Genomic DNA, 18,158 nt, shown 5'->3' on the forward strand with positions numbered 1-18,158 from the left:
GGGTACATTCCTTCTGTGCCAGGTAACCAGCCGCTGTGAGAATGGGGCAAAAACGAATGTTCTTGGTGTAATTTCCCTTCCGGTCGAATGTTCTGCAATTACATTCATTCATAAGGAGCAGAGTGAATGGGGAAAATACCACTTTATGGCCACTAGATGGAGCTGAGGAGCGCAGGAGATAAATACATGTTAGTAAGGAGATACAATGTTACAATTCTATAGAAGACTGGAGGGAATGAACGTATAAATGTCACCATTGCTACTACAGGAACACCAATGGTGACATTTATATGTTCATTCCTTCCTTAGAACTGTAACATTGTATCGCCTTACTAACATGTATTTATGATCCTCAGCGCCATCTAGTGGCCAGAATGTGGTACTTTCTTCATTCATTCTGTTCCTTATGATTGAACCTGTTGAAGAACATTCGACCAGAAGGGAAATCAGACAGACAACATTCGTTTTTTTGCCCATTTGCCACCACAGCTGGTTAACTGGCACAGATCGAAAGTCCCTACAGTCTCGCTGGACAGATAAGCTATGCAAGTTTTTGTTTTTTTAAATAAAGAGACCCCCTCGGATTGATCATGTGATTGTAGCAGGTATCACACAGGATATGAAAGAAAGGCATTTGTCAGTATCCTCATAGGAGCAATAGGTAGGGATCTGCAATGTAGAGACCTGGTAGGGTTCTGTAATATACGGGAGGGGTTAGGTAGGGATCTGCAATGTAGGGGTCAGGTAGATATTTGCAATGAAGGGACCAGGTTTGGAACTGCAATATAGGGATTAGGTAGGGATCTACAGTGAAGGGATTAGGTAGGGATCTGCAATGTAGGAGTCAGGTAGGAATCTACAATGTAGGACTCACGTAGTGATCTGTAATGTAGGGCTCAGGTAGGGATCTGCAAGAAAGAGATCAGTTAGGGATCTGCAATGTAGGGATCTGTTAGGGATCTGCAATGTATGGATCTGTGAGGGATCTGCAATGTAGGGATCTGTTAGGGATCTGCAATGTAAGGATCTGTTAGGGATCTGCAATGTAGGGATCTGTTAGGGATCTGCAATGTAGGGATCTGCTATGTAGGGATCTGTTAGGGATCTGCAATGTAGGGATCTGTTAGGGATCCACAATGTAGGGATCTGGAATGTAGGGATCAGGTAGCAATCTGTAATGTAGGGATCTGTTAGGGATCTGCAATGTAGGGATCAGGTAGGGATCTGCAATGTAGGGATCTGCAATGTAGGGATCAGGTAGCAATCTGCAATGTAGGGATCTGTTAGGGATCTGCAATGTAGGAATCAGGAAGGGATCTTCAATGTAGGGATCTGCAATGAAGCTTGCTATATTCCGTACAATGTATAAAACTGACCCCGGGAGGTTTGTGTTTTTCTCATTCAGAGTCATACCTGGCCTTCTCCTTCTTCGTTCTTCAGTTCAATCAGATGGTGGTCCTCATCCCGGCACCACGGGACGGTGGACTTTCTCCTGGGGAGAGTGGATGATGGTCGCGAAGGTCTCTGTGTAGTGAGAGACCAAAGGACATTCTATTAGCATGTAACAGAGAGGGGGCAATGACACCCTGTGAGTCCACCCCCTGCACCCCCTTCCTTCTGTCTGCCTGTCCCTCTTCCCCCGGAGCTGTGGTGGGACATTCATACATAATAATCCATCAACCAGCAACAATGGGGCAAAAATCGAATGTTCTGAAGGCTTACTATTCTGGTTGAATGTTCTTGAAGTAAATATGGGCAGTAGTGAATTGGGAGAATGCCACATTATGGGCACTAGATGGGGCCAAGGATCATGGGGACTGTAGTAGCAATGGTTACATTTATCTCCCAATTCCCTCCAGTGTCCTCTAGAATTGTTACATTGTATCTCTTGTTACTAAGATGTGTTTATTTCCTCTGATCCTCAGCGCCATTTAGTGGCCATATTGTGGTATTTTACTATTGATTTTCTATGATCCTCAGCGCCATCTAGTGGCCATATTGTGGTATCTTACTATTGATTTTCTATGATCCTCAGCGCCTCAGTGGCCATATTGTGGTATTTTACTATTTATTTTCTATAATCATCAGCGCCATCTAGTGGCCATATTGTGGCTTTTTTTCTATGATCATCAGCGCCATCCAGTGGCCATATTGTGGTATTTTACTATCTATTTCCTATGATCCTCAGCGCCATCTAGTGGCCATATTGTGGTATCTTACTATTTATTTCCTATGACTCTCAGCGCCATCTAGTGGCCACATTGTGGTATTTTACTATTTATTTCCTATGATCCTCAGCGCCATCTAGTGGCCATATTGTCCTATCACCCCTAGATGGCACTGACTAGTATAGTAATTTCCTATACTCATCTGTGACATATTGGGGGACTAGTGCCATGCAAATGACACTATAGCCCTGGTGGAACTTTTATAAATGAACCCCATAATGTCTCCCCATATCCTCTGCATCAGCCAGTATGGCCTTGATCTGCGGTTTTTCAGTCAAGCATTTGACAGCACTAAGCCCCGAAATGCTCAGAGCTGAGCGCGTCCAGAGGAGCAGATGTTCCATGGATAGGGATCAGGGAAGGAGGTCCAGCAGGAGTGTGGTTGGGGCAGCACCCTGCCAGCCCCAAAACATTTTATCCACTTCATAGCTGGACGTAGGACATGCATTCAGAATCCTGAAGAGGTAAAGCACGATTGGGCATTCAAAGTGAACACATCTTCAACTTTTTTAATGAATGATCACCCATTTTTTACAAGTGAACAGTCTCTTCATCTTTAGCAAGCCAACCCAACAGTCCACAAAAGGACCAGTGGCGGAACTATGGCCATAGCGACCCAGGCGGCCTGGGGCACAGCCACAACCAGGAACAAAGGGGTCCCCCTGATGCCATGCAGGCTGGCTTCCTATGGCATCGCAGGCTGAGGACAGTCACTAGCGGCTGTGAGGAGGAACGCCCTGCTGTCCAGATCACCTGTCGCATTCCTCCTCACAGCCGCTGCTGAGTCAGTGACAGGAGGAGGAGGCAGGGCCCAGCGGCAGTGGAGGAGGAGGAGGCAGGGCCCGGCGATGGTGGAGGAGGCCGGGGCCGGCGATGGTGGAGGAGGAGATGGGGCCCGGGCCCAAGCCCAGCGGCGACTGTGGAGGACAGAGGAGGAAACATTTTGCTATGGGGCCCTGTGATTTCTAGTTACGCCCCTGAAAGGGACAGTTGTCACACACACATCTAAACAGTACTCATGACGTTATTCTTTTTGATACCTTTAATGTGTTTGTGTTTTCCTCTTGATCTTTTCCGGCCACGGAGCTAGCCTCGGCCCTCGTCCTGCGCTCTCGTCCCGGTCTGCTCTGTGCAGGAACACTCTGTGTGCGGGTCACATGGCGTCTACTCTTCTTCTCCCTCTCCTCAATCCTCGGCAGTGGTACCATTTGTTCCCTCATCAGGCTGCTGAGCGACTGGCACTTCTTCACAAGGGGGCGGAAGTTTCTCATGTCCTTGGGAAGCATGAACTCTGGCTCTTCACTATCTTCCTGGCTGTGGGAGAAAAACACACAATGCGGTGTGATTCTTCATATGGTGACCTCTCCATTGTAAAGTTGACTTAATCTAAGGCCAGTGGTTGCTTGTACATCATCTTGCCCAGGACTGAACTAATATGGCTGATACCAGAAACACGCACAACCAGGCACTGGTCTAATGTTTATGGGTCCAGAAGATGATTGTTATCTAAATGTCCTCAGGAAGGGTGGCATCATTTGGACCAGAGCTGGATCATCCACAAGGCATCATAGGCAGGAGCCTTAGAGTCTAGGAGATGTCCTATGGATCCAGATACCTCCTTGCTTCTTCTGCAGTAAACCAAAGGGATAGATAATGGTGGTCATTGGGGGTGTGGGGGGGGAGTCATAAGGGAGGGGACAGTGCAAACAACCTGGTGTAGGAGCTCCCTCTTCAAAGAAAGCTGGGGCTTCCTTCTCACATGGAGTTTTGCCAGGATAACTGGAGCAATTAGACTAGAGGAGGAACAGAGATGAGCCTCCCTCAAGATGTGAGTAATGGATATAAGGCCAGCAAGTTCAGAATTTAGTTGGCAGGACATGATACGATTGAAGTAGTGTGGTGAGATACTGTTGTAATGACTTCAAAGGCAGGAGCCCTAGGGACCAATTGATGTCCAGGGGGCCCAGATACAACTCTTCTTCTCAAAAACCTGGGTCCAGTTCACTTGAACCAAGCCAGAATCCCAGATTTGTCAAATGTCCAAGCCAACCAGACCCTGGGCCCCACGGCACTATTGGTTGCTAGGATGCAGGTGGGTTCACCATAACAATAATGCCGTATGTGTCCTAGCAGCCAATGACAGTGTGTGACCCGCATAGAGTCATTGGTTTCGATTCTAGTGGTTTTTATGGTGTGCCCCTCCTGTGTCCTAGCAACCAGTAACACTGTACAGCTCAGCCACCAGTCAACCAATGACTCTGTGCGGCCTGCACAGCATTTTCCAACTTTCATCATCTGATGCGGGGCGGAAAGCTGCCAACAGCTGCACCAATGGTGCAAATTTCTGCCGGTTCATCAAGAACTGGCAGAAGTTCGACAGGTATGTCCCCGGCTTTAGTATATATAAATATTTATACCTGGAGTTCAGCTTTAAGATTTATTAATCTGTTGGAATTGATTGAGATTTTTTTAATAGTCCATTTTAAAGACATCCACGCTGTCATTTATCATGCCCTTATTGTCACCAGAAATGGCACCGGACATATCTGTATTCTGCCACCATGTTACCTCTGATGCTGACTGATGCCTTCTGGGACAGGAAGACCTTCTGCTAGTGCCTTGAGGATTGTAGGTAATGGCTCCAGTTGATCTTTGGTTTGCTGAAAATCAGAATAAGAAAGGCTTATACATGTATGGGAAGGACTGGTCAAAATGTGGGTTATCTCTGGTAATACTTGTTATTATTATTATTATTTTTATTATTATAATAAAGAGATTAATATTTCATGGAACTTTGTTGGACAAGTGCGGGGAAATCTTCTCAATGGGACACAGATGCATTCTCCATTCCTCACTTTATCCAAAAGCTTTGGGCAACATGTGACCATCCATCATGGAAATATGATGGGCAAGACATGGGGGAAATCTTCTCAATGGGACACAGATGGTATTCTCCATTCCTCACTTTATCCAAAAGCTTTGGGCAACATGTGACCATCCAGAACCCGAAGACTGTTGTGAATGCCGGGAAAGGTGTCAGGGACCAGAGTTCCTCCAGGTGGCACTGTGGAGCTGGAACCTGATCCTGCAATTCCAGTGCTCACCTGCAGGTGTCTCCCAGCAATTAGGCACCACCTGGTGCTGCTCTGGGAGGGTAGTTATCCTCTCCCTGCAGTGAGGCCTGTGCTTCAGTATTGTCACCATAACCTGTATCCTGTTGCCTGTAGCCTGTTCCTGCCTTGTACCCTGACTTGGACCTGACCCTTACCCCTGAGGTCTCCTGACCCTTACCCCTGAGGGGGAGGACGGACAGGCTGCACACATTTTACACGTGATCGTGGCGACATCAACCGCAATCACTTGTAAATGAATGAGCTACCCCACACTACATTTAGTCCCGCCTTCCCAAAGCAGGACTAAATGTAGAAGGCAACTTACCGCCCGGCGTCAGGGGGGATTCCACACCGCTGCCGCCCCTCTGCGCTATGAGGCCTGGCGTCAGTAGCCTTGTGGGGAATCCGGGCCCGGGTGTGGGGACACCCGTGCATGGTATCATGACAAAAGGTCTACACGCTGTACATGTGCTCTGTGCCAACAAAATAATTGCTTTTAGTCACATGACTAATGACTACATTTTATGACTTCCCAGATTATGGAAGCAGAAGGTCCATTGGAAGTAACAGAAATGGATTCCAATCACATAGACGTAGGCGTTGGTTTACCAAAGTTGTAGAGCATGCTCACTGCGCAAAGCTTAGTGAAAGGGGTGATGATGTACTGACTTCAATCATCCAGTCACGAGTGTGCAAAAATCCTTTTATGTAATTTTCCTTGTACAATTAGATATTCTTTACAAAGAGAGTTTTCACTCAGCTTCATCTTATTCACTTTGCAAAGTAAACATGCCCCACTCTTTTAGTAAATTAACCCCATTGTATTAAAAACCTTCATTTTTAATCTCCACTCCACTTCCCTATTATAGCAGTTGGGCAGTGTGTCTAAATATGACTGTCCGTAAGGCACCAGAGTTTGGCCACATTGTCCAGTGCACTCCATAATTTACCCCTTAATTGAGGGGTGTGGCCATTACTGGTCTATGCAAGCACAGAGCACTGGAGTGGGGGAGCAGGAAGAGCATTTCTACTAAGAGAACGAGGTATTTTAAGCCATTTCCAGACAAAAATCATAATATGAAGGACTTTAAGAGGAATAAAAAGTGAGACTTCAGTTGGGTTTCATCACAGGTCTATAGCACTTAAGTGACCACAGAAGGAACACATTGGGCGTGATTTACTAACCTAAACACACGCACGCACTAGGTGCGTGTGATTTTTACACAGCAAAATGTATTTATCAACCAAAAAGTCTCTAAAAGCATATTTCCACTAATGCCATATATGGAAAAATCATGCACATGATGCATATATAATGCTGCTTCACAGTTTAGACAAAAATGGTTAGCTCATGCATTTACATTCCTGCATTCATCAACGCAAGCAACACAATGTAGAGCTAATTTACACAACATCACCTTGCAATTCATGCAGGGCTTTGCACAACACACCTGCTGGGTGTGTACACACTACAAAGGTGTCTAGAGTCCACCCATAGATCATGCTGGGAGGGAACACACTACAGAGGTGTATACTTGTTCGTGGCGTGTTTATAAGGTTAGTAAATCAACCCCATTGTGTAACGTGTTTAGTTTAGTATGCACTGTTGGGTGGTTATGGGTTAGGCTATGATGTTTTATTTAACAATTCTCTTCTACACATTTGAGTTCATACCTGATGGACTCCTTTGAAGATCCCACATAGCATGTAGTGAAGTGTAGCAAGTTCATAAGCCAGATCGATGCTGCCTTCATATCCAGCTGGGGACACCTCACTGTCTGGATCGGTGACTGTCTGCAGAAAGACCGACATCCCATCCCAGTACTGCTCCAGGAAGCCATTCATGAATGCCATGTAGTCTTCCTTCTCTCCGAACCTGTGGAGTGGAAAATATAGCAGTAGAATCTTTCCTGAAATATTGTCAGGATAGTCATTGTAAGAAAGATCCTTTGTGTTCCAGTAGGAGAAGACGTGTGGGTACATACTGTGGCAGGTGGCCCTATACATAGGTTCACTACCAGATATGCCCACGCTATATAAACTGAAATGCAACATTGGCAGATGGCTGAGTGGTCTTCATTTTGTTCTTGATATCCTGCAACCTGACCTGCTATTCTGCCTTCCTCTTGTGACCTTGGCCTGCCTAATGGACTCTGATTATTGCCTTCTGCTTCAAATACTATTACTGACCTCAGCCTGTATCCTGATGCATCTCTGCCTTGGATTCTGGACCTCTCTACCCAACTTTTACTGACCTTGGCCTGCATCCTGACTTTGCCTCTTCACTCGGAACCTTGCTGCCTGGCTGTCACCTACCTGCAGCTTGCATCCTGGCTATGCTCCTTGGAAAGGTTTAGATGCCAGCTGGACTCCTTACAGCGCTGTGACCAAATTAGATATGATGGTGCTTGTAGTGACAATCAAGTGACAATCAAGAATGGCGACGTGATAGATCCACAGAAGAGGATAGGAAGAAGTCTCCGGCACTCAGTACTTGAAGGTACAAAAGTAGTGTCATTTGTTGATAATGCAATAATCAAATGGAACCCATCGCACACCTGACTGGATAATACCCTCGAGTATCAGGTGGGTGGGTACCGAGCGACCACGGATGCCTCCGCAAATCAGTGTCAATGTGAAGAAAGTCACTCGCACTCCAGCTCAAATTCAGTCAATATTTATTGACCCTTTGTAGTGTCACAGCATAGTGAAGTTGCAAATATCTCGTGGTGCATGTACAGTAAGCACTTGTCTTTGTCTTTAAATCCATCCCTGTGGAGCCCATTATACCCTATCACTGTAGACATGGTCTTGGCTTCTTTTCAAGTCAACGTTCAACTTTCAGCTTCCAGTGCCTGGCAGTTGAAATTTTAAGGGTAAGAGGAGAGGGCTTGGCCCTGACTGTAACTGTAGTTTAGCTTTAGACTGTAAGCCCCTTAACATTTGTACTAAATATCTTGCCATAGATGTAGTCAAATGGGAATTGCAATCTACAAAAAGTTGAAAACCCTATTAGAACAATATATAAACATAAAAAAAACCCGGCATGTTATAGTTTAGTCCAGGTTCAATTCTACTTCATCCATATTTGCCAAAGGATAATGCGGAGATACCTAGCATGCAAAAGTTCTAGAGCGTTACATTTGAAATTCACATAAATGGGGAGAGACGTCTATCAGATAGGCAGCCCAATGGCCAAACGAAAGAGCTTGCATGGCAGGCTGGCTGGCAATGCTAATGTTAATTGCAAGGCAGTGTCTTACTATTGTCAGCCTAACTGGCAGGATCCCCAAATAAGAAATTTTGCAACAAAATTACAAAAACCTTTTTATTTAAGAAAACTGAAGTCAGGCATGATGCCAATCTTGTGTAAAAATAGATTTCGAGTTTACGTACACTTTAAGCTCAGTTACACAGATAGAAGCTGGCCATTCGTTTGTTAGATCATGAATGGTTCACCCGTGGATATTAAGTAGTGTCAACTGTGGATTCTCACCTTGTAAAGTTTGCAAGGTTTTGCAGGACTTTGGCGACCAGGGTCAAAGCGCGTGCGGCAAGGGGGTTGGGATGTTCAGGAGAGAGGTGGAAGAGCCCCGGGGAGAGGATAGCAGGACACAGGAACCGCAAGAAGAGGCAAGCGCTGACCATCTGAGAACCCAACTCTGGTCTGCTACACATAGTTACTTTCTCCTGCCAGCTTGAGAACACAGCCAGGAGCTCTGGAGGAAAAGAGCTGTGATTGGGGGAAAAAAAAAAGAAAGACAGAAGAAGAACTTTAACTTTTACATAACAGAAATGTAGACAGAGAATGTTTGAGGGGCAACGATCCCACCCTACTCAGCCATTAAAGTGTCCAGCTAAAAATGTTTCATTTATGTTTTGCATTTTATGGAAGGTTTAGAACCTCTTATAGGCTATGCTGATATCTGGAGCTTCGTTAGAGCATTTCCCCTCATATACACAGTGATGGTTTTAACAGACAGAAAGTAAAAGACAATCTGTGGGGCCAGGATGGTGGTATTTTTACATTTACACCTTTCCCTGACTCCAAAGGCATGAACATGCATATTCTGCCACCTCCACTCCATACGGAGTCACAAGACGAGAGGTACGATACCTGTAAATGTTACACTAAGGCCCTATTGCCTGAGAGAGTTCCAATCAGCAGGGGATCCGTGAATGGAATCCCTGCTGACTGGAGCAGTACAGAACGGGTGTTACAACTGTGACATCCGTGTCCATCCATTTTTTCCCTTCAATTTGCAATGGAGCAAAAATGCTGAACTTGGTGGACCCATGTTAGGTCTATGGGGAGTCAAATGTAAACAAACATGTGTCGGTGTACATAAGATTACCCCCAATCTGTCACCATCAAGTTTGCCAAAACGGAACTCTGTTCTGCTCTCCTCTGTATCTCCAAGTTTAAACCTGTGCTCCTCATTGTCTCCAAGTATAACCCTGTGCCCCCCATATGTCCAGGTTTATCCCTGTGCTCCTCCATATCTCCAAGTTTAACCCTATGTTCCTCTATAGCTGCAAGTTTAACCCTGTGTTACTCCAAAGCTCCAAGTTTAAACCTGTGCTCCTCCATATCTCCAAGTATAACCCTGTGCCCCCCATATGTCCAAGTTTAACCCTGTGCTCCTCCATATCTCCAAGTTTAACCCTGTGCTCCTCCATATCTCCAAGTTTAACCCTGTGCTCCTCCATATCTCCAAGATTAATCCTGTGCTCCTCCATATCTCCAAGTTTAACCCTGTGCTCCTTCATATCTCCAAGCTTAACCCTGTGCTCCTCCATATCTCCAAGCCTAACCCTGTGCTCCTCCATATCTCCAAGCTTAACCCTGTGCTCCTCCATATCTCCATGTTTAACCCTGTGCTCCTCCATATCTCCAAGCTTAACCCTGTGCTCCCCATATCTCCAAGTTTAACCCTGTGCTCCTCCATATCTTCAAGTTTAACCCTGTGCTCCTCCACATCTCTAAGTTTAACCCTATGCTCTTCTGTAGCTCCAAGTGTACCCCCTGTGCCTCCAACATGTCTCTATGTGCCTGTGTACATCTCCCTGCGTATCCCTGTGCCACCAGTGCATCTCCATGTGTCCACCACCATACTTCCAAGTGAGCCGCAATCCTCCACTCTGCACAGTACTGTGCTGTTGTATTATAGCCACCTGCAGTTGTACTGTATGGTGTTGCGCTGCGTATCCTTAAAGGAGAACTATGAGGTGAGTGATTTCCACTCATCCTCATAGTTAGAGCCAACCTGTGACAAAGAAAGAAGCTGTCACAGGTCGGCTCTATTGATCGGGAAGTGAGCAGATACATACACTGATCCACTCACTTCCCGATCGTCTCCCTGCACCGCTCACTGCAGGGATTTCCCCCCTCCCCTCTCTGATCCTCTAGTGCTGAGTGAAGGAACGTATGGGGAAGAGGGCGGGCACAGCTGTCACTCACGCAGCTGGGTGGATCTCGAGAGTATTGTCGGGATCCGCCCCGGCTGCGCCTCTCCCAGTATATCGCGGGCAATAGCCCGTGATATACTGAGCTTTGGGTAACGGAAGGAGGTTAGTATATGTCCTCCGTGACCCTAAAGAGAACACTTACTCCATAGTTCCCTTTTAAGGATACACTGGGTGGTGCTTCTATTTCAATGGTGGTCATGTAACCGCTCAAAAGGGCTCAATTTTGAATCGGGGCAAAGTGAACCAACGCATAACAAGGGCTGATTTTTATCAGAGCAAAAGTTCCAACAACATTAAATACTAACTATCATTCTCAGTCATTTTTCAGGGTAGATTAGAATCTAACAGTCCAAGTTGGGTCATCACATACGGGTATTCTGACACTCTATAGGATGAAGTCCATGCCTGCAATGAGAGAGAGAGAGAGACCTGGGGAACTTACCTTTGTGACTCTAGAATACTTTGCACAGCTTCTTCGCAGCTCTGCCACAGATGCTCCTTGTTCTCATTTAGCTCTTCTGGGGAACAGCGCAGAGGATCCACCTCATGACTGTCTGTTGAGGCATATATACGAGAGACAAAAGGTCCTGGGGACAAAATAGAACCCAATATATACTTCATAGATGATTTTCATATGTGATATGACAGTTTCTAAATGCAATCATAGAAAGAAGCCACAAAAATACTAGAGGAATATTTCTAGAAAGTTAATTCACCAAACCTCTATGAAGGCATCAATTACTCAACAAGTCCCCCCTTGGAAAGAAACATTTCCCTGTATCACGTGTATAAACTGATGTTTGGCTGCTGTTTCATTGTTAGTCTGAACAAATTTGGAAAATAAAGCTTAAAGCTGAAGTCCACACGCACATTACCACAATGGGTAGCAATGCATGCTGTGTGTATGTAGTCACCCTACCCTAATGTCTCATCAAATGTATTGCTGGCTGGTTGTATCCAGCTAGTGCTGAATTGATAGATTGTTCTGTCTTTGATTGTCTTCCCCCAAATCTGGCAAGATTGACTGCTTTTGCCTGGTACCAGGGAGTGTGTCTGGTAATAGAGTAGGGAGGGCCAATAGAGCCAGGTTTTGAATATGTATGTCTTTTTTCTGACTCTGGCCTACCACTAGTAGTTTTGTTGCCAATGGTGCATGCTGGGGAAGGGTATATATGTGGGGCTAATCTTGGCAGGGGTCTTTGGTCTTTAGTCTGGCTGTGCTAGTTCTGCTGTACTTCTAGGCCTGATGCCCATGTGTTCTGAAGAAAGGACCTGGAGTTGGGTCTGATGCTTGCCTTGGGTACAAGCTGAGCTTTGTTCAAGTTGGCCTCCCACAAGAAAATTTATTGTGCTGGAGAAGTCTAGGCCAGCTGTGTAATGCTGGAGCCCTGCAGGGAACCTGGTAACTCACTTGGGAGAAAGGATAGAGCCCGCTGCTCATCAGCAAAGGTCCTGCTAAACTACATAAATGTCTTGGTCTCAGCTTAAAGGTCCTCATTCTGTAAAGCTAGGTGTGGAGTTTGGAGTCTGTGTCAAACCATGCTGCGGGTATCTGAAGCCCATACGTCTCTGTCTGTCTAAATAATATGGTAAACAAAGCCTTTGAAACATATTAAAGTGAATGGTGCTCAACTTGCATCCACACCCCACAACCAGCCAAGGAGAAATAGTGGTCCACCCTGCCTATGGGGTCCCTCACATGGATTTAGGAGTCAGGGGAGTTCAATTTTTGGATTAATACTGATTAAGTTGTAAATAATACAACGTTGAAAGAACAGTTTCTGTGTTTGTAGGTAACACCAAGCTAAGTAGTCAAACACTGTCCCTGCAACTTACAAGCTGACCTAGACAGACTCGTTGGTTTCCTCATGAGGATTTATGTTTATAAATAAGAAATAATGAACTTGGTGGCTAAAAACTTGCATGAAACATACAATCTGGGGGTGGGAGAACCTGGGTGAATCTATGATGCCCTTATCAATAGGACTTAAAAGAGATCTATGGGGTAAGTGTTTTTCCCCATAGTCCTCTTAAGGGTCACGGGAGGACATATACTAACCTCCTCCCGTGACCCAAAGCTCAGTATATAGCGAGCAACAGCTCGCGGTATACTGAGACCGCCGCAGCCGGAACGGATCCTGATAATGCTGTGGACATCCACCCAGCTGCGTGAATGACAGCTGGCTCTGCCTATCCAGAGGCAGAGCCAGCTGTTCCCGCCTCTTCTCTCGTCCGTTCCTCCACTCAGTGCTGGAGGATCGGAGAGGGGGAATCCCTGCGGGGAGTGGTGACTGACAGCCACCGCTCTCTGCAGGGAGATGATCAGAAAGTGAGCGTGATACTTCCTATAAGCTTAGCTCTTTCTTCCCTTAACACATTCTAGCCCTAACTACTAGCAAACAGAGCTCTATTGCCCATTCCATGAGACCTGATTTATGTAAAGTGTGTAGCTACAAGGCGCTTTCATTCTCCGCACCAAGGGTCTCTTGGAGATACGTCTGTCCCACCATTTTCATGTACTCTTCTATGGCCTTGGTAACAATAGTGTTTTCACGGAATATTAATGATTCTTGGAAGTCATAACGTGTGATCTCAGCTGTACCAAGGTCCACCAGGAACTCCTGCAAAACAATGCACAAGAATGGAATAAGGCCACATCCAGTGACTTTGATGATCCTATAATTATCCATGTTAGTTATGGAAATTTAAAGCATATGGTGTTATTTTTAGAATAGAAAAGCCTCAGGTCTCACCTTGGCCTGGCCAGTACTCTGAAGGACATAGATCAGTGTTCTCCCAAGCTCTTCTTTCTCCCGTGCACTCAGAATGGGCTCCATTGCTCGGCTTAGCTTGAGGTACTTCCAGGCAAGGTACTCTGCAAATTCCTTGTACTGCACCAGAGGAAGAACACAGAGCTTCCTGTACCTGCCTCTTAGTCTGAGTGTCACATCTCCACCAAGAGGCACCCATCTCTCCACCCCATCCCTCATCCCTTCCAAAACCAGTGTTACAGTTCCCACACCAGTGGCTTCTTTTCCTTCTCGGAGAAGATGGAGGGCAACGTGACCAGAAGAAGACGGCAAGTCTTTCAAGTTAAAGCTCTCCCCCCAGAATACCACTCCAGACTCGGGTGCTTTGCTTGAGGTTCGGCCATAAAGAGAACCATCAATATGGACCTCACAGAAGTAAAGGGCTCGAGAGCCAGGACCTGAATTGGGAAGACCTTTGGCTTCATGGATCCACAGACTGAGAGAGGACTCTTCACGCTCAAAATTATCCTGGGCAAAGCAAAAAAATTGAAATAGGTTCACGAACTTGACAATTTATAATAAAGACACTTGAGTGAGGGTTGAATAAACAGACAAGTTTGCTCACCTTATCAGGCTGCACAATTCTGCGCAGATTTTCAATCCACCGGTCTCGCTCCAGAACCGAGGAACATCCAAAACAGCGGCTGCTTGTGGAGGTGATGACCTATGAGACATGAAGGATTGTTAGTCAGTATCTCATTTATTAAGATGCCTAAAGTGTATTTCCAATTTTGCAGTCACATTTTTAAAAACTTGATCATATGGGACTGATTTATAAATCGTTTGCCCCGCGAAGAACTGTGTAAATGAGATCCATAGCCCTGTACGGGCACTAGATGGAGCCACGGAGCATAAGAATTACTTATGCTCCTCGGCTCCATCTAGAGGTCATACAATGCAAATCTTTTTCACGTGTTAGCATTCACACAGCATGTCCAAAATTCACTCCTCCCATGCTCGCCTCCAGGACTTCACTAGAGTCTCTCCCATCCTCTGGAACTCTTTACCCCATCCTGTCTGTCTATCTCCAACTCTGACTGCCTTTAGGCAATCCATTAAGACTCATCTCTTCAGGGAAGCCTATCCCACCTCAACCTAACCACTCAACCATCACGTTCTCAAACAATTCATCCCACACAGCTACCTCCTCATGTATCACTTGCCCCTCCCTCTTAGATTGTAAGCCCTCAGGGGCAGGGCCCTCCTTACCATCTTGTCTTGAATTGTATTGTGATTGTAATGTCTTCCTTATATTGTAAAGCGCTGCGCAAACTGTTGGCGCCATATAAATCCTGTATAATAATAATAATTTGCAAAAAAATATTCCTTGCAAGCTACTCTGAACACTTTCAAAGTGAGTCTGTCCCTGTGGACAGAGTGAGTTTCCCTTTATTAATATACAAGCCAAACCTCTAGATCGTTAACACTTTGTTAGGACAGACAGTGTTCAAATGTACTGTAGTATACAACTGATGATGAGATCTTCCAGCACCGTACAGACGTATGGTATTATGGTAATTATCATTAACTCCCCAGCCCCCCTCCATGAAATTACAGAGAATGGACAAAATTGAGTTTTCGGAAAAGAGCAAATAAAATGTTACTCAACATATTAAAAGATTTTGTTTTAAAGAGATGCTATATGAATGAGAACATGTAACAAATATAAAATAGGTGTCATGCCAATTTGACTGCAAAAGTGGAAATACGTTTAAAGTAAACCAATTTTGTGTTTCTCAACGATGAAGGAGAACTATGAGGTGCGTGCTTTTCACTCACCTCATAGTTCTAGCCGACCTGTGACAATGAGACTGTCACAGGTCGGCTCAGTAGATCGGGAAGTGAGCGAACACATACCGGCGTTCGCTCACCTCTCGATCCTGTCACAGCTCTCTGACGTGACAGGGGAGGGGCTGGATTCCCCCCTCCCCTGTCCGATCCTCCAACGCTGACCGGCGGAACGAACAGGGGAGGGGGCGGGTACAGCTGGGTCTGCCTCTAGATAGGCAGAGCCAGCTGTCACTCATGCAGCTGGGTGGATCCAGACAGAATTGTCAGAATCTGTTCCGGCTGTGGCGTCTCAGTATACAGCTCCCTATATACTGCGCTGTGGGTGACGGGAGGACGCTAGTTCGTGTCCTCCCGTTACCCTTAGGAGAACTGTGGGGAAAGGCCCTAACCCCATAGTTCTCCTTTAACTTGCATTTTTGGCGTAGCTGTAAAAAATAAGTCAAGGCAACTGGACTTGCTGTATTTTGTTTGAAGACGTTTCACTGGACATCCAACCAGCTTTCTCAATTTAGAATTGAATTGAGATCCATTCTGAATTGAGAAAGCTGGCCGGATGTCCAGTGAAACGTGAAAGAATACAGCAAGTCCAGTTGCCTTGACTTATTTTTTTACAGATATACCATGACCTGGATGAATGAGATCCTTCACAGACATTTTTGGTGTAGGTTGGAAAAATTAAATAATAAACGTAGCAACTAATTATTTTACACACTTTGATAATTAGGGTCCATAGTGTAACGTCCACTAAGAGTAACCTATAGCAATCAACCAGCAATTGGCCTTCATTAATCTCTCCAATTCATAATAGAACTATGGCCTCCCATTAACAAAAATATGAGCTGCAGAACTTACTGTAATTTTAAGTACAATTGTACCTGCTATTTTTCTTTAGTACCCCTGCAAGTTCCCACAAATACCTGTTAATCCTGCCAGTGAAGTCCACCTAATGCAGCTTCCTAACATATGGGGACAACGCTGCTGCACTGCTCCTGAAATCAGAGCAGCTTTGTCCTTCCATAGTGTAAGGTTCACTAAAGCTCACCACACATCTCCTTTAGATCTACCAGCAACTATGTAGTGCAAGGACCTGTCTGATTGGATGCAGATTGATTGGATGGATTAGGTAGGTCCTCCTATTACATAGGATCTACATTTGATTGTACAAAAATTGGATGGTCACATTGTAACGTGTGTGATGAACATAGGCTAACCTATAGCAATTGACCAATTGTTAGCCTTTATTCATCTCTCTAATATAAAATAGAACTATGGCCTCCCATTACAAAATACATGCTGCAGCACCTAATCATAAGTACATGAGTTCGTTTTTCCTTAGTTCCCCTGCAAAATCCCACAAATGCCTGTTGATCCTGCCCATGAGGTCAACTTCATGCACCTTGTGGGGACAACAGTGCTGCACTGTTCCTGAAATCAGAGCAGCATTGTCCCCTTTGAAGGCTGTGTGTCATAGGACTACAGTTGGATGAGAAGAGAGGATATGGTTATCAATGTTGTCAATGCTGATTCATAAAGCCGGTAGCTTGTCAATCAGCAGCTGACCATATCTATCTCCACCCACTTTTTTCCGGCTGTGTTGAAATGACTGTGCCGCAAAAAAACTTTCCAACTGGCTGCAGTGTCAGGGAGAGGGAGTGGGTAAGGCACAAATGAAGAAGGATTTGGCTAACTCAAAGGAGGTAAAAGAAGTTACTTTTCAGTTTATGAGGATTGTGCATCCCATAATAACTGGATCTGAGACCAGCTTAGACTGCCACAAAGGAGCCTTTAGATTTACCCAGGGCCTGATTTCCCACAAGTCCAACCAAGGCCTGGCCTCAGGTCAGCAGGGAGTAGAGGGGCAGCAGGGAGTAGAGGGGCAGCAGGAGTGTGGAATTCCTATCTCCCGACGCCCAGGACATGTAGTTCCGGACGCCGGGCATGCAGTTGTTTTCTACATTTAGCCCTGCTTTGGGCATGCAGGGCTAAATGTACAGCGGGGAAGCATTGAGGAACCTGGACTTGGGGCAGCAGAGAGAGTAAATCCGGCCCTGGATCTACCTTAACTTTCTGAAAGCTGTTTTCTGGTTGGTTGTCACAATGGCAACTTCCCGTATTGTCCTACAAGATAAAAGAAAAACAGCCCTAAAAGGAATTCTTGTTATAGTCACCTCAAAGCAGAACTGCTCCCCCAGAATACTGCTGTGTAGAGCCCGTATAATGACATCGCTCTCGGTAGTCAGGTCAAGAATTTCTACACAACCCAGGGACTCATGGGACCCGTGCAAACTCCTGAAATAGGCAAAAGAGAGTTTACTGTCATCATTTTACTTTGCAAACTACACATTTCCTGACGTTTGGAATGCTCAGCTCTCTTTGGCTGGTATTTATTGTGCCCAAGGAGGACATAATGAGGTTGGTTAACTAAAGGAGTAGAAGCTGTTCACATTTCAAAGGGAATTTACACTTAGCTTACTGAATGAGGTGAACGTTGTGTTGACTTCAATCATCCAATGGTGTGCCGGTAACATTCCTGTTTTTTGTTTTTTTTTTAGTTCAAAAGGATTTTTATTAGTTTTAGGTGGATGAACAAGCAAGTCCAAAGAGACATCAAGTACTCAACTTCAATACAATCAACACATTAACACGGACTTCGAGTCAAGGTTGCAGAAAACTAGTCTGAGTTATCTGGTTTTTGAGGAAGGGGGGGAGGATATTCCATAAGGGAAAGGGGAGAGGGGGAGCAAGTA

General features: G+C 45.4%; 1 protein-coding gene across 1 annotated transcript in view; it reads right to left on the reverse strand.

The window, feature by feature from the left end:
* The window catches only part of RASAL3 (RAS protein activator like 3), a 48,021-nt gene that overhangs the window by 7,386 nt on the left and 22,477 nt on the right, over positions 1-18,158 (reverse strand). Inside the window, exons 7-16 of the mRNA XM_018566952.1 lie at positions 17,580-17,700; positions 14,186-14,284; positions 13,564-14,088; positions 13,287-13,431; positions 11,253-11,397; positions 8,838-9,074; positions 7,016-7,217; positions 4,794-4,888; positions 3,252-3,551; positions 1,414-1,522 (exon numbers count right to left, since the gene is read on the reverse strand). Coding sequence (XP_018422454.1) covers positions 1,414-1,522; positions 3,252-3,551; positions 4,794-4,888; positions 7,016-7,217; positions 8,838-9,074; positions 11,253-11,397; positions 13,287-13,431; positions 13,564-14,088; positions 14,186-14,284; positions 17,580-17,700 — 1,978 coding nt within the window. The remainder of the gene's footprint in view (positions 1-1,413; positions 1,523-3,251; positions 3,552-4,793; positions 4,889-7,015; positions 7,218-8,837; positions 9,075-11,252; positions 11,398-13,286; positions 13,432-13,563; positions 14,089-14,185; positions 14,285-17,579; positions 17,701-18,158) is intronic.

This window comes from Nanorana parkeri, unplaced genomic scaffold, assembly GCF_000935625.1.
Source record: "Nanorana parkeri isolate BGI_ZX_2015 unplaced genomic scaffold, ASM93562v1 scaffold991, whole genome shotgun sequence".
In the NCBI taxonomy this organism is placed as follows: Eukaryota; Metazoa; Chordata; class Amphibia; order Anura; family Dicroglossidae; genus Nanorana; species Nanorana parkeri.